Source organism: Pistacia vera, unplaced genomic scaffold (genome assembly GCF_008641045.1).
Source record: "Pistacia vera cultivar Batoury unplaced genomic scaffold, PisVer_v2 Contig101, whole genome shotgun sequence".
NCBI lineage: Eukaryota > Viridiplantae > Streptophyta > Magnoliopsida > Sapindales > Anacardiaceae > Pistacia > Pistacia vera.
The window spans coordinates 648337-663585 of NW_022195039.1; the positions used below are offsets into that span (position 1 = coordinate 648337).

Below are 15249 nucleotides of genomic sequence, written 5' to 3' on the forward strand. Positions count from 1 at the left end.
AAAATATGTTAGGGTTTTCAATCCACTCGCGGTGGATGAGAGGGTGAAAATTGTAAACATGATTTGAAAAAGCTCAACCATATCAGTTAAATTCAATTAATTGACCTGATCGTTCTTTATCTGAATTAAAGATAAACCTACGTGGGATGTTGAGCATCACTTATTTATTTTGTGGTTACAAATCAATCTCCGTGTTCTTGCCGGGTATGGTGAGTTTGGTCTCTCTGTATAATTTCCTTCATAAATATTCGCTTTTCACAAGAATAAATTTGAACAAAGAGAGAGCATGCATGCAGTTCGTCTCTGGAGTCCAATCTGAATTCTGGGTCGAAAGGAACCATGCAAAGGTAAAATTTTGTGAACTTTTGAATCTTAATTTATTTATTGATGTGGGTTTCAATTTATAGTTCTTTAAGCTAGTTGGATTAATTGTACAAATAATTAATTTCTACAACGTGATATGTATTTTAAGACAGTAGAATTATAACTACAGTATCATAAACCAATGTTTACACATAACATACATATGGAAGTTTATAATTATCAATCATATTAATTATATATAAAAAATTAAACTATGTATTAAGACATTGACTTGTGAAATAATTACTGAAATACCTTGGTATAAGGAGTTCAATTTTGTATTCTCAAATTTGAAAATGTCTTCATATTGTAACAGAGGAAAGAATAAAAATGATGGAAAGCATTTTTTATTATGTTTTAGTGTTTATATATATGATTCTTTGTTTTTCCCATTTCAAACAACGAAAATTATTAGTAAACATGTATCATGTTATATATGATAAAATCAAAATAGGATGAAAAATCTCTTCTTTCTTCTGATTTTATCTTCTTATCCCTTCCTTCTAGTATAATATTAAGTATAGTCTTTACTACAAAGTGGATTATGATTGTAAGAATTAATATAAAAAATTAATTTAATAAAAATACGTTAAATGATAGTGAATGATATACGAAGGAATGAGATGACTTTGTATAAAGTTTTTATAAGTATAATACTATTCATTTTCCTATTATTCTCTCTCTCTCTCTCTCTCTCTCTCTCTCTCTCTCTCTCTCTCTCTATATATATATATATATATATATATATTTTGGCTATTTTCATCCCCTATCCTTTGCAGGAAGAGCTAAAATTCGGGTGCAAATAACCCCACCCTAACAGTATTTTATTTTATTTTTCATCTCCAACTTTTTTTGACGTTTTAGAAAAAAAAAAATGGGTTTAATAGGTCATACTAGATTGGATTAATTTCTTGAAGTTGAATTTGATTGTGTGTTAGACCGCACTGTACTGTAGAATATATAATACTATACTATGGTGTATTCTCATACTGACAAAGATTATATAGATCCATATATAAATCCAAATTTCTTTACTAGAATTATTTTACTTATATTGTATAGGCTAAAAATCGTACTGGGTCTTATCAAACCCAGCAACGAAATAAATATATTACGGTCTAGTGCTTTAGTCCAATTCTATTGAATAAACACTTAAATCTATCTCATGGATTGACCATCCTATAGGATGGCCCAATTTGTGAGAATAAACATTCTATGGGTCGACCAATTCTACGAGTTGTACCACACCATGAGTCAGCCCTCTCCACAAGCTAGGCTACTTTACAAGTTAGGCCTCTCTACGAGCAACGCCACCCTACAAACTGATCCAACTTACTCTTTGGATTACTCAATGAGTTGAACCTTTCTATAAGATTAAGCTAAAATGGATTTCAACCCATTAGCCCACTTTCGTCCCAAAATAGGAATCATAATTCTATCATCTCCCTAATTCATTCAAGATCAAATATCTTACATGAATTAGTACTCTTGAATCGATAAATGCAAAAAACAAGAGTTCCTTCCTAATTCGAACTCCCATAACAAGTAGGACTTAGAGTTCTATTAGGACTCCAACCTCCATGGTTCACTATATAAACAGGGGGTCAAGCCTTTCATTATTCATTCAGAAATCACTCATAGCTCTTGCACCTAAATTCTCGCTCTAAAGAATTATCGTCTTTCCCTATAAAGCTTAGTTCCGACTAACTTTACCATCCTCAGTCACTGCAAAGCTGTGCTCTGACAACTTTGTTTTAGTCTTGCATTAGCCACATTACGATAAACCATTTCCTATTGTGCTGACTTGAGCATCGGAGTACCTACGACAGGCACCACACCAGCGTCACCCGAGCCTTCACGTTCGTGCTTTCTCTTTATGTATATCTATCTGATTGTCAGTGGCTTGCTTCTCATAAGATTCATCATTTCCGAATCAACTGTAGATTTTACCATCTACAAATATATTTGTGATTTTCTTTTACATTATTAATTAATTACATATTTAAAAAAAAATAGTATATGTTAATTTAAATATTACATTGAATGTTTAGTTATTTAGTAAATCAGAATAGTCCACTCCTACATTTTCAGAAATGTTTTAAGTTTTTGGGTTATAAATGTATGTATGTATTAATGCTCCTTGCTTGACGTCTGAGGACTCAATTGGTTTTCAAACTTATGTACAACTCCTTAGGGCTCTTATTATTCAAGGCCCAGAACCTGTTTTATTAGTTTTCAAGGCCCAATAGTTCTTATCTCACGTTACCATTTTAGAACATACTAAAACCCAAAATTTAGCAGTTTTCAATTTTTAGAAAAACATATAACTAGAAGGTTGTAAGTTGATATTAGATGATGTTAATAAAACATTTAGTAACGCGAGATAAAATGATGTATATTGAAATATCACAACAGTCAATAAAGTTATATCACACTTCGATTTCTTTTCTGAGTTTTGCCTGGTAAAAGAATTTATGCTTTTGCCAGGGATGGCAGCACAACCCATTGGGGCCGACGGATTTTAATTGATTTGGGTTGCGTTCAGCCCACGCTATTAAGACTTTGGTTGAGTTTGGGGAAACCCATTAAATTTGCAATGTGCGTGGGTTGGGTTTGGGTAACCCAAACACTTACTAACTTATTTTTCGAAACCATTAGAAATCAATGAGATAGAACCATCGCTGGCTTACTTACACTGCCACCCACATCATCAGAGCTCTTCTGGGAAAAGTGTCGGTCACAATTGAGAGAGAGAGAGAGAGAGAGAGAGAGAGAGAGAGAGAACGAGGAGATTTGAGAGTACAAGAAAGGCAATTGGAAGAAAGTTTGAGTATGGTTAAGAGATGTTTTTAAGAGGATAAGAGAATCAATTAAAAGGTCATAATATATCCGAGAGATATCTTTAAGTAAATTTAATTGTATCATATTAAATTTTATTGAATTGTTAATATATTATTTATATATACAAAAGTTTAACTATTCTATAAGGAAACAAAATAATATAATTATAGTCCATTAGAAAATTAATTGATTGGGTAATTTTGAGTGAATGACGCAATCTTAGTTATTAATGGTTTAGCTACCAATCCATGCATCTTTATGTCAACCTTGATTGATAATTACAACGTTCAGCTGCAAAAGGCGGTCAAAGTTTTGGATAGCGATTAAACAAATCGGATTAAAAATTAAACAAACAATCACCTTTAAATTATAATTAAAGGTTGGATTACTTATTACCTTGAATCATAAATGATTCAAGAAATTACAACAATCACAAATTAAACTATGTCTTGGTGATAACCTCCATAACAGTTTTGAAATTTGCTGTGGAGCTCCCTTCAGATTCCACAGCTTGAAATGCAAGTTGTTTCAGTACAGCAATTTTTTCTCTCATAATCTTCCCTTGTTCACTACACAATATTACTTCCAAGGCTTTAATTGCTCCACCTTTTGTGAATTTTCTCCCCTCAACTCCCAAACCAATCCCCCAAACTGTCTCCAGAGTTCGTTCGTTCAGCTTCTGATCCCCGAAAAACGGCCGGCAAATCATCGGCACGCCGCCGATAATGCTCTCCAGTATAGAGTTCCATCCACCGTGTGTCACAAACACCCCAACTGAAGAATGCTCCAGGATTTTTAACTGGGGAGCCCATGGAACCACCTTGCCATAGGCGCTGGTCCTTTGTAAAAATCCTGGGGGCAATTGTTCCTTAGGATTTCCTCTAAATGACCAAAGAAATGGAGTCTTACTTGCCTCTAGCGCTTCAGCTAAAGCTGTAAGCTCGGGAGGCGGGAGCTGAATAATACTGCCGAAACTTATGTAGGCAACCGATAATTTTTCGCGCTTTTCCAGCCATTCCAGGCAGCCGTTTTTATCGGAATCCGGGGGCGGTGGTGAGGTTAATGTGAAGGGGCCAATGTTGAGAAAATTGGGTAGTCTTGACTTCATCAATGTGTTCACATCAGGAAGGTCTATTTCCTCAAAGGAATTTGAAGCCACAGCTGCTGCTTTCGGCAGGATTTGTCCCACTTTGTGAAGAAGAACTGGGACGCCCTCATCTAAAGGTCCTGAGATTGTTCCTTCCGGAAGATCCATTGCTCTTATTGAAGAAAATCCTGGAAAAAATACCAGGGTTTGCTCTCCAGGTCCTGCAATGTAAAATCACACATAATTAATCTTTAATCAATAGTTAAATAATAAAAACAATAAAACAAACTATCATGTTATCTGTATACCATTGATTCCGAGGCGTTCCCTCAAATTGTCTGTATCGAGATGGACGAGAAGGGAGCGACTTGCGGAGGTCCATAAGGGGATCCATGGGACTCGCCTTTTCTCGGCCATCTCAGCGGCGTACCAAATGAAAGCATCAGAGATCAAGCAGGAAAACCCCACTCCCGTTTCTGCAACTACAATCTCCATAGCTCTCTCAAAATTGCCTGGTGTTGCCTTCAAAAAGTACTCCACAGGCTCATTAGGATGACTCTTATTAAACACGTATCCGTCCGGTAACCCGGACTCAACATCATGAAATTTCACCCTCTCAAATTCTCCACCGTTCGAAAATAACAAGGCATTGGATTGAGCTGTGTTGAAGAAAGAAAACTTCACGTCCGAAGCAGCCTCGGATATCCTCCTGACGAAACTAAGAAGCGGAGCAGCATGAGTTCCAAAAGGAAACGCTAAAACCGCAATGTGTTTTCGGCTGGTTTTGGTTTCCGGCATTTTGTGTATTTTCTCGGCTAAGTTACTGTGAAAACAGAGTGAATGTTTATAAATAGTTTCACAAGATAATTACATTGCTTTGAAAATTCAAAGAATGTTATTCTGAGGAAGATTGGAGTAATTAAAAGGAGGGCAAGGTTGATGTGAGAAACGAATAATGGAAATTAAATTAAATAATGAATTGACCTGGTAATATTATTGGTGTCAATTATGATGAAGAAGCGAAGCTACGTGGACATGTTTAGCGTCGCCTATCTGTTTGCGGTTAAAAATGAGTCTCCTTGCTCTTGCAGTACGGGATTCGGTGCATCGAATACAGAGTTTACTGAGAGAATATCGACAAAAGATCATGGGGGAGTNGGGTTGGGTTTGGGTAACCCAAACACTTACTAACTTATTTTTCGAAACCATTAGAAATCAATGAGATAGAACCATCGCTGGCTTACTTACACTGCCACCCACATCATCAGAGCTCTTCTGGGAAAAGTGTCGGTCACAATTGAGAGAGAGAGAGAGAGAGAGAGAGAGAGAGAGAGAGAACGAGGAGATTTGAGAGTACAAGAAAGGCAATTGGAAGAAAGTTTGAGTATGGTTAAGAGATGTTTTTAAGAGGATAAGAGAATCAATTAAAAGGTCATAATATATCCGAGAGATATCTTTAAGTAAATTTAATTGTATCATATTAAATTTTATTGAATTGTTAATATATTATTTATATATACAAAAGTTTAACTATTCTATAAGGAAACAAAATAATATAATTATAGTCCATTAGAAAATTAATTGATTGGGTAATTTTGAGTGAATGACGCAATCTTAGTTATTAATGGTTTAGCTACCAATCCATGCATCTTTATGTCAACCTTGATTGATAATTACAACGTTCAGCTGCAAAAGGCGGTCAAAGTTTTGGATAGCGATTAAACAAATCGGATTAAAAATTAAACAAACAATCACCTTTAAATTATAATTAAAGGTTGGATTACTTATTACCTTGAATCATAAATGATTCAAGAAATTACAACAATCACAAATTAAACTATGTCTTGGTGATAACCTCCATAACAGTTTTGAAATTTGCTGTGGAGCTCCCTTCAGATTCCACAGCTTGAAATGCAAGTTGTTTCAGTACAGCAATTTTTTCTCTCATAATCTTCCCTTGTTCACTACACAATATTACTTCCAAGGCTTTAATTGCTCCACCTTTTGTGAATTTTCTCCCCTCAACTCCCAAACCAATCCCCCAAACTGTCTCCAGAGTTCGTTCGTTCAGCTTCTGATCCCCGAAAAACGGCCGGCAAATCATCGGCACGCCGCCGATAATGCTCTCCAGTATAGAGTTCCATCCACCGTGTGTCACAAACACCCCAACTGAAGAATGCTCCAGGATTTTTAACTGGGGAGCCCATGGAACCACCTTGCCATAGGCGCTGGTCCTTTGTAAAAATCCTGGGGGCAATTGTTCCTTAGGATTTCCTCTAAATGACCAAAGAAATGGAGTCTTACTTGCCTCTAGCGCTTCAGCTAAAGCTGTAAGCTCGGGAGGCGGGAGCTGAATAATACTGCCGAAACTTATGTAGGCAACCGATAATTTTTCGCGCTTTTCCAGCCATTCCAGGCAGCCGTTTTTATCGGAATCCGGGGGCGGTGGTGAGGTTAATGTGAAGGGGCCAATGTTGAGAAAATTGGGTAGTCTTGACTTCATCAATGTGTTCACATCAGGAAGGTCTATTTCCTCAAAGGAATTTGAAGCCACAGCTGCTGCTTTCGGCAGGATTTGTCCCATTTTGTGAAGAAGAACTGGGACGCCCTCATCTAAAGGTCCTGAGATTGTTCCTTCCGGAAGATCCATTGCTCTTATTGAAGAAAATCCTGGAAGAAATATCAGGGTTTGTTCTCCAGGTCCTGCAATGTAAAATCACACATAATTAATCTTTAATCAATAGTTAGACAATAAAAACAATAAAACAAACTATCATGCCATCTGTATACCATTGATTCCGAGGCGTTCCCTCAAATTGTCTGTATCGAGATGGACGAGAAGGGAGCGACTTGCGGAGGTCCATAAGGGGATCCATGGGACTCGCCTTTTCTCGGCCATCTCAGCGGCGAACCAAATGAAAGCATCAGAGATCAAGCACGAAAACTCCACTCCCGTTTCTGCAACTACAATCTCCATAGCTCTCTCAAAATTGCCTGGTGTTGCCTTCAAAAAGTACTCCACAGGCTCATTAGGATGACTCTTACTAAACACGTATCCGTCCGGTAAGCCGGACTCAACATCATGAAATTTCACCCTCTCAAATTCTCCACCGTTCGAAAACAACAAGGCATTGGATTGAGCTGTGTTGAAGAAAGAAAACTTCACGTCCGAAGCAGCCTCGGATATCCTCCTGACGAAACTAAGAAGAGGAGCAGCATGAGTTCCAAAAGGAAACGCTAAAACCGCAATGTGTTTTCGGCTGGTTTTGGTTTCCGGCATTTTGTGTATTTTCTCGGCTAAGTTACTGTGAAAACAGAGTGAATGTTTATAAATAGTTTCACAAGATAATTAAATTGCCTTGAAAATTCAAAGAATGTTATTCTGAGGAAGATTGGAGTATTTAAAAGGAGGGGAAGGTTGATGTGAGAAACCAATAATGGAAATTAAATTAAATAATGAATTGACCTGGTAATATTATTGGTGTCAATTATGATGAAGAAGCGAAGCTACGTGGACATGTTTAGCGTTGCTTATCTGTTTGCGGTTAAAAATTAGTCTCCATGCTCTTGCAGTACGGGATTCGGTGCACTGAATAGAGAGTTTACTGAGAGAATATCGACAAAAGATCATGGGGGGATTTCAAATTGAATAATGCTATCAGCACTAACCCAATCAAAACTAATCTAAGTATTAGCTGAGGTAACAAACCTCTCTTATTACCACATTAATTCCCCCAAAAATTTAAAAAAAAAATTTAAAATTTTAATTGTCTCAGTTAGTACTTAGGTTAGTATAATTTGGTTAATGTATATAGCTTTTCTCGTTCAAATTAGTCTGGCTGAGATCATATTGTTGTCGCAATTGACATGAGACATTTTGAAAGGATTGTGTGGGAAGTTCAAAATTTAAAACCTAAAACAGCTCCAACGACAAAAAAAATTGAAAAGGAGAAAAGCGAATAAATGTTAGGCTTTATATATGGATAATACTACGTATATAACATTTTCATATAACATTTCTCATACAACATTATAAGGCAAATGATGATTTTTGAAAGTTTAATTTTAATTTAAAATCAACCAATTATATTTTGCCACCTGCAATATTTTTATATAACATTTCTCATACAACATTATACGAGAAAAGATGATTGGGTAAAAGTTTAATTTTAATTTAAAATCAACCAATTATATTTTACCACATAATGTTGTATGAAAAATATTGTATAAAAATCGGTAAAATTAGAAGGTTGTCATTTGGTGGTTATTTGAGTGTAAGGGTTAGGAGAGTTGGTCAATTATATAAACCCCCAATTTTTGGCTAAATTAATTAAGAGCAAACGACAAGTTCCCACCCAAGGTAAAGCGAAATGACAAGTTCTCACCTCTTGTTTCATAAATTTTAGTTTCCCACCCTTAAAATAACACGTTAAAAAGTTGTAGGTCTGACTCACATGTACAAGATGCTATTACTAAACTGCCTTTAATAAATAAATTAATAAAAAAATTTAACCCCAAATTAGGACAATTAAGAAATAACCCCACATCTCACATTTCTCTCCACCGCCTCCCTGCCTTCACCTCTACCACCGCAGGCCAGGAGATCCCACCAGAGAACTCCGAGTCAGGAGCCGATCTCGGCTGATATCGCCTAGCCATGAGGTTGTGGAGGTTCAGAATCACGGTCTAGGTCAAGATTTGCTGGTTGGGGCAAAATATCGAACAGTTGGTGGACTTGTTTCAAAGGTAGGCGGATTAGTGGCTAGCGGCAGGGAAATTGGTACAATCAATCCGCAACAACAAAGACTCCAAAGACAATCAAAATCCTTCCAAAACAACTCCAAAAGAAACTCCAATTGGCTCTCAATTGTGATTGTCTAACACAACAACCAAAAGGGTGATGGATGGCGTTCAGCGAATGACCAGACGCCGGGATGTTAGGGTTTTTTTAAGGGGGTGACAGGCGAGGCTAGGGGTGGTGACGATGGGGTTTTGGCCGCTAGAATCAGTCGTGGTTCTGATTGGCAATTTGGCTGGTCCAGCAAGCAATTTCTCTCGTTCTGATACAAGCTAAAAGAGGCAGGCGCGCCAAAAAATTAAGTAAGATGCTCACCAAATTCCAGTTATTTCTTTGTTCTTATCCTTTTACATTGAATAAGTGCTCAAAGGAGAACCCTGAGCTGCCAAATAGGAAGTTTGGATCAATATCTGCTGGATCAAGTGAGAAACCCAAGTTCAAAATAGGAGAAGTGGCTACTGAGTTGTTAGCCGATAATAGCTCAATAAGATCAGATTCTAAACGCTGCATATGATGAACATCTCCAATGGCAAAATTAAGAAATAGTTTGAATCGGCAGTGCGGAAGAGACGAACGATGAAGAGAAACCACCCAAAAAATTGTTTTCATCAGCAAGGAGTCTTACTCTTGCATCCATATGAGGTTGAAGGAAAAGAAAAAAAGACATGCTGTCTTTTTATTTTACAAGCCATCATGATTGATGTTGAGTGCTTTTCTTTCCGCCCCATTTTTTCTTCTCTCCTTCGTTTTTTCTATGATGATGATTGATTTGGGTTGGAAGTGTTTGTAATTTATGGTGGTTTGTGGCAGTGGTGATGGTTATATCAGGTGGTTCTAGTGGCGGCCCATTTTCAATTTGGATCTGGGGTTTGAAATGACTCATTTAGCCTTTGACTGTTATATTACATAAGTTTCTGTTAGTTTAAGGTGGAAATTTGAGATTTATTCGCATTACCTTTGGTGGGAACATGTCGTTTGCTCGTTAATTAATAACCCTTGAATTAGTTTGATGTTCAAGGATTTTCTTGACTTCTAATGTTCAAATGGTCAAAGAGACGGTAGGTGTTGATACTTGATTTTGACACCAACAACTAGCATGTGCAAAGTGCTAAGCTGCTCTTAGAAGTTACACGTGAATGATTGTAGATGATATGATGCAAAGATTGAATAATAAATGAAAGATGAATTTTAAAGTGGTTTGGATGCTTAAAGCGAATCTTACATCCAGTGTTATCTTATATATGAGATATTACAAGAGGTCGTATATAGCGAACAACGACCAGAGGTACAATGACTGATTATTTAGACAAAATATCAAGTCAGTCTCTTTCTCGTAGGTTATCTTTGCTCTAAGAATATAGATTACAATCAGAAAGAGGGATTTTTGTATTAGAATCCCGAAAATGAGAGGGGGAGTCCTTTATTTATAGTAGAGAAAATCAAGGTAATGATTACAAATTTACAAGTGGGTAGGTGTCGTGCAAGTCCTTCCTTGCCTCTTAGTAGTTGATAACTTATGATATATCCTCAAGTTACCTGGGGCTTGGACAAGTGTGCAGCTCTCATTCACTTATAAACAAAACCTGAATCTGCCAAGTTGGTGACAGTCGTATTCTCTCTGTCTTGGGGCGACGTGGCAGCTCTTGGATGGTGTAAAGCCTTCCTGAACTCTGATTAAAGCTAGCTGATGTAGGCTTACATCAACACTGATTTTTTTAGGCATAACAGTAGGGAATAGGAATTCGTAAATGGTTTTAGAATATAATAAGGAAGAGCGATGCTATGTTTATAAACTAAGTATAAAAGCTCTTATTTTTTTAGTATTACATCATTCATCAATTTTGTAACTAATATAAACATAAACTATGGGTAGNTATCGAACAGTTGGTGGACCTGTTTCAAAGGTAGGCGGATTAGTGGCTAGCGGTAGGGAAATTGGCCAGGAAATTGGTACAATCAATCCACAACAACAAAGACTCCAAAGGCAATCAAAATCCTTCCAAAAGAAACTCCAATTGGCTCTCAATTGTGATTGTCTAACGCAACAACCAAATGGGTGATGGATGGCGTTCAGCGAATGACCAGACGCTGGGATGTTGGGGTTTTGTTAAGGGGGTGACAGGTGAGGCCAGGGGTGGTGACGATGGGGTTTTGGCCGCTAGAATCAGCCATGGTTCTGATTCGCGATTTGGCTGGTCCAGCAAGCAATTTCTTTCGTTCTGATACAAGCTAAGAGAGGCAGGCACGCTAAAAACTTAAGTAAGATGCACACCAAATTCCAGTTATTTCTTTGTTCTTATCATTTTACATTGAATTAGTGCTCAAAGGAGAACCCTGAGCTGTCAAATAGGAAGTTTGGATCAATATCTGCTGGATCAAGTGGGAAATCCAAGTTCAAAATAGGAGAAGTGGCCGCTGAGTTGTTAGCCAATAATAGCTCAATAAGATCAGATTCTAAACGCTGCATATGATGAATATCTCCAATGGCGAAATTAAGAAATAGTTTGAATCCGCAGTGGGGGAGAGACGAACAATGAAGAGAAACCACCCAAAAAATTGTTTTCATCAGCAAGGAGTCTCACACTTGCATCCATATGAGGTTGAAGGAAAAGAGAAAAAGACATGCTGTCTTTTTATTTTACAAGCCATCGTGATTGATGCTGAGTGCTTTTCTTTCCTCCCCATTGTTTAATTCTCTCCTTCGTTTTTTCTATGATGATGATTGATTTGGGTTGGAAGTGTTTGTAATTTATGGTGGTTTGTCGTAGTGGTGATGGTTATATCTGGTGATTTTGGCGGCGGCCCATTTTCAATTTGGATCTGGGATTTGAAATGACTCATTTAGCCTTTGACTATTATATTACATAAGTTTTTGTTCGTTTAAGGTGGAAATATGAGATTTATTCGCATTACCTTGGGTGGGAACATGTCGTTTGCTCATTAATTAATAACCCTTGAATTAAACCCTTGAATTAGTTTGATGTTCAAGGATTTTCTTGACTTCTAATATTCAAATGATCAAAGAGACGGTAGGTGTTGATACTTGATTTTGACAATAACGACTAGCACGTGCAAAGTGTTAAGCTGCTCTTAGAAGTTACATGTGAATGATTATAGATAATCTAATGCAAAGACTGAATAATAAATGAAATATGACTTTTAAAGTGGTTCGGATGCTTAAAGCGAATCCTATATCCATTGTTATCTTATATATGAGAGATTACAAGAGTTCGTGTATAGTGAACAGCGAGTAGATGTACAATGAATGATTATTCAAACAAAATATCAAGTCGGTCTCTTACTTGTAGGTTATCTCTGCTCTAAGAATATATAGATTACAATCAAAAAGAGGGTTTTTTGTATCAGAATCCTGAAAATGAGAGGAGGAGTCCTCTATTTATAGTAGAGGAAATCAAGGTAATGATTACAAATCTGTAAGTAGGTAGGTGTTGTGCAAGTCCTTCCTTGCCTCTTAGTAGTTGATAACTTAAGATATATCCTCAAGTTACTTGGGGCTTGGACAAGTGTATGGCTCCTATTCACTCATAAACAAAACCTGAATCTGTTAAGTTGGTGATAGCTGTATTCTCTCTATCTTGGGGCGACGTGGTAGCTCTTGGACGGCGTAAAGTCTTCCTGAACTCTTATTAAAGCTAGCTAATGTAAGCTTACATTAACCCTGATTTTTTAGACATAACAGTAGGGAATAGGAATTTATAAATGGTTTTAGAATATAATAAGGAAGAGCGATGCTACGTTTATAAACTAAGTATAAAAGCTCTTATTCTTTTACTGTTACATCATTCATCAATTTTGTAACTAATATAAACATAAACTATGGGCAGGCATGTAGCCACATACAAACATGTATATTCAATATTGAACCCACTCAATTTTTTATAAAACAAATTTAAAAAAAAAAAAGTATTTATGTTTTATGCAATTTACAATTTTGAGTACTTTACAAAAATGAATTATTAATTAATACTTTTTTAACTTTTCTCTCCTTTATTTCCTCACATTTTCTCTCACAAAAATGAATTATTAATTAACATTCCTTTGGATTACAAGGTAAAATGATGCTCATTTTTTTTTTTTCCACTTAAAATTATTTTCTTTTAGCTTTCTTAATTCATGAAAGATCATGAACTATGTGTTTTTGTTGAGTTTAATAAATGGGTTTGAAACTAGAAGATTAAATTCCTAGATTTTGATATGGGTTTTGATTTAATCTTGTTTATATTGAGGTATGAGTTAGTTAGTTGTTGTTTTAAGTTGGGTTTGATAAATTTTGGTTAGCTATTGAGTTAGTTTTGAATGGTTTAAAGAATTGATGAAATCCTAAGTTTTAGAAACTTGGGGATTTGATTTAATTTTGATATATCAATTAATTGTTTGATATTTAGAGTTGGATTTGATGAGTTTCCATGGGTTTATGAGTTGGCTTTTACTGGGTTAGTAGAAATTGTTAGAAAAGCCTAAGTTATAAGATTTGGAGTTCGATTTATAATTGATGTTTTGGCCCCACTAACTAAAAATCATGGCTACGCCATTGAGTCGAGGTGATGCTATTGGTTTCTAGCATTATTTTAAAACCCGACCCGACCCAACCAGTTGAACCGGTTCAACCGAGGCCCGAGGCTTTCACTAGGCCGAATTAGCCTTTTCACTATTCACCAAAAACCCTAAAAATTGGGATGATGATCAAGGTTGGGATGTTAGGTGAATACAATGATGGCGACAGAGTTGATTTCTAGTGAGTGAATCAATTGAAAAAAAAAAAAAAAAAACTGCAACAACAGTCGACTTTTGCTGGCGATTGGCGAGGCTAACGGGGGTGGGATGATGTGGGTTTTGGTCAAGAGGCAAAGGGGAGTATTTTTGGGGTGATATGGACTGTTGTCAACATCGACGTCAGTGAAATCTGGCCTAAAATGTCAACGCCGGTGTTGGTGAGATCTGACTGAAATCAAACCGATTTTGGCCAGATATTGGGTAGATTTTATGAGGAATGGGCTCAAGTGATGTTTGGAATTGCATTTGGGGTATTGTTGCCGTCAACCAGTCAACTGTTGATTTATATTTGGGGTATGTTTACTAAATTTCAAACTTATAGGGACTTAAAAAATTTTAGTGGTGTATTTGCTGAATTTTAAAAATTTTGTCACCCGGTTTGACTGGCTGGTCAAACCAGTGAAACAGGTCAGCCTGGGTCGTGGAGACTTTGCCAGGTTTCACCCTAGGTTGGATTTTAAAACATTGGTTTCTAGAACTCGTTGAAGGAAATCGATTTCGACCCAAACCTCAAAGGTGAAACTGAAATGAACCCATAATGAATTAACTAAGCTTGTACGCGAAATGTGAGTCTAAATCAACTTAACGTGGACGATGCAGCATCATTTATTTGTCGTATGAATTCTTGCGGGGTCTGGTACATTAAATTCATAGCAACTGCTAAAGAAGAAGTCAATTAATTTAACACATGATTTTTGTCCTTCCCCAAAACGTTAATGGAGTCGTTTCCATTTATGAGAGGCTGAGGTTCTATGCTCTAAAGAGGTGTTTCATAATTGAAGCTTAAGCAATTGGATAGCCACATGATTTTAATTTATAATTTTGGTTTAGGTCTACCACAATTTCTTTAAGTGAGAAGCAAATTTTTCCCTAGGAAGAACGAGCTCGCCTTGAGCGCAACCTACTCTCTGACTTGAGATACTCTCAACTCGAGAGTGGGGGACAAACTGTTAGGGCCAAAAATCGTCCTTGGCCCAAATAGGGAAAGGACCATTAGCGAAGATGGACCAGGCCCATTCCTGCAAAGCCCAAGCCATGTTAGTTCTATTTAACATGAGTTAAACCGGCCCATCAAGCGGCAACAGCCTCTCAAACCTGCCCATTCCTAGGTCCACAGACGAATCTAGAGCCCACAGCCCTTTCATAGCACTTTTCCTACTCCAATCAACCTCCTATCAAAGACGCCTTCCTATTCCTGATTCTTTCCTACTTAGCGAATTCTCCTAAACAGGGTTACCTTCCTATTTGGACACTGGTAAACAACTCACCACGACCCTAATTCTTCTAGGGTTACATCGGAGTCATATTAGGACTCCTGCTCCCACCAGGATTGGGAGACCAGACGACCACTATATAGCAGAGGCCA

At 37.0% G+C, this 15249-nt stretch overlaps 2 protein-coding genes across 2 annotated transcripts; both read right to left on the minus strand.

Moving 5' to 3' along the window:
• Positions 1-3546: 3546 nt before the first annotated feature.
• LOC116110149 (anthocyanidin 3-O-glucosyltransferase 7-like) lies at positions 3547-5234 on the minus strand. Its single transcript, XM_031396406.1, has 2 exons — positions 4600-5234; positions 3547-4512 (listed from the first exon to the last, which is right to left on the minus strand). Exons 1-2 carry the CDS (start codon positions 5087-5089, stop codon positions 3647-3649), a joined length of 1356 nt encoding a protein of 451 aa, XP_031252266.1. The 5' UTR covers positions 5090-5234; the 3' UTR covers positions 3547-3646.
• A 789-nt stretch (positions 5235-6023) lies between these two features.
• On the minus strand, positions 6024-7630 carry LOC116112621 (anthocyanidin 3-O-glucosyltransferase 7-like). Its single transcript, XM_031398772.1, has 2 exons — positions 7082-7630; positions 6024-6994 (listed from the first exon to the last, which is right to left on the minus strand). The coding sequence occupies exons 1-2, from the start codon at positions 7569-7571 to the stop codon at positions 6129-6131; spliced, it is 1356 nt and encodes a 451-aa protein (XP_031254632.1). The 5' UTR covers positions 7572-7630; the 3' UTR covers positions 6024-6128.
• Positions 7631-15249: the final 7619 nt, after the last annotated feature.

Coding starts and splice junctions, on each gene's coding strand:
- LOC116110149 (XM_031396406.1), bottom strand. CDS start 5,089: ATGCCGGAAACCAAAACCAGCCGAAAACACATTGCGGTTTTAGCGTTT. Junction 4,513..4,599: donor GGAACGCCTCGGAATCAATG/GTATACAGATAA, acceptor TTTACATTGCAG/GACCTGGAGAGCAAACCCTG.
- LOC116112621 (XM_031398772.1), bottom strand. CDS start 7,571: ATGCCGGAAACCAAAACCAGCCGAAAACACATTGCGGTTTTAGCGTTT. Junction 6,995..7,081: donor GGAACGCCTCGGAATCAATG/GTATACAGATGG, acceptor TTTACATTGCAG/GACCTGGAGAACAAACCCTG.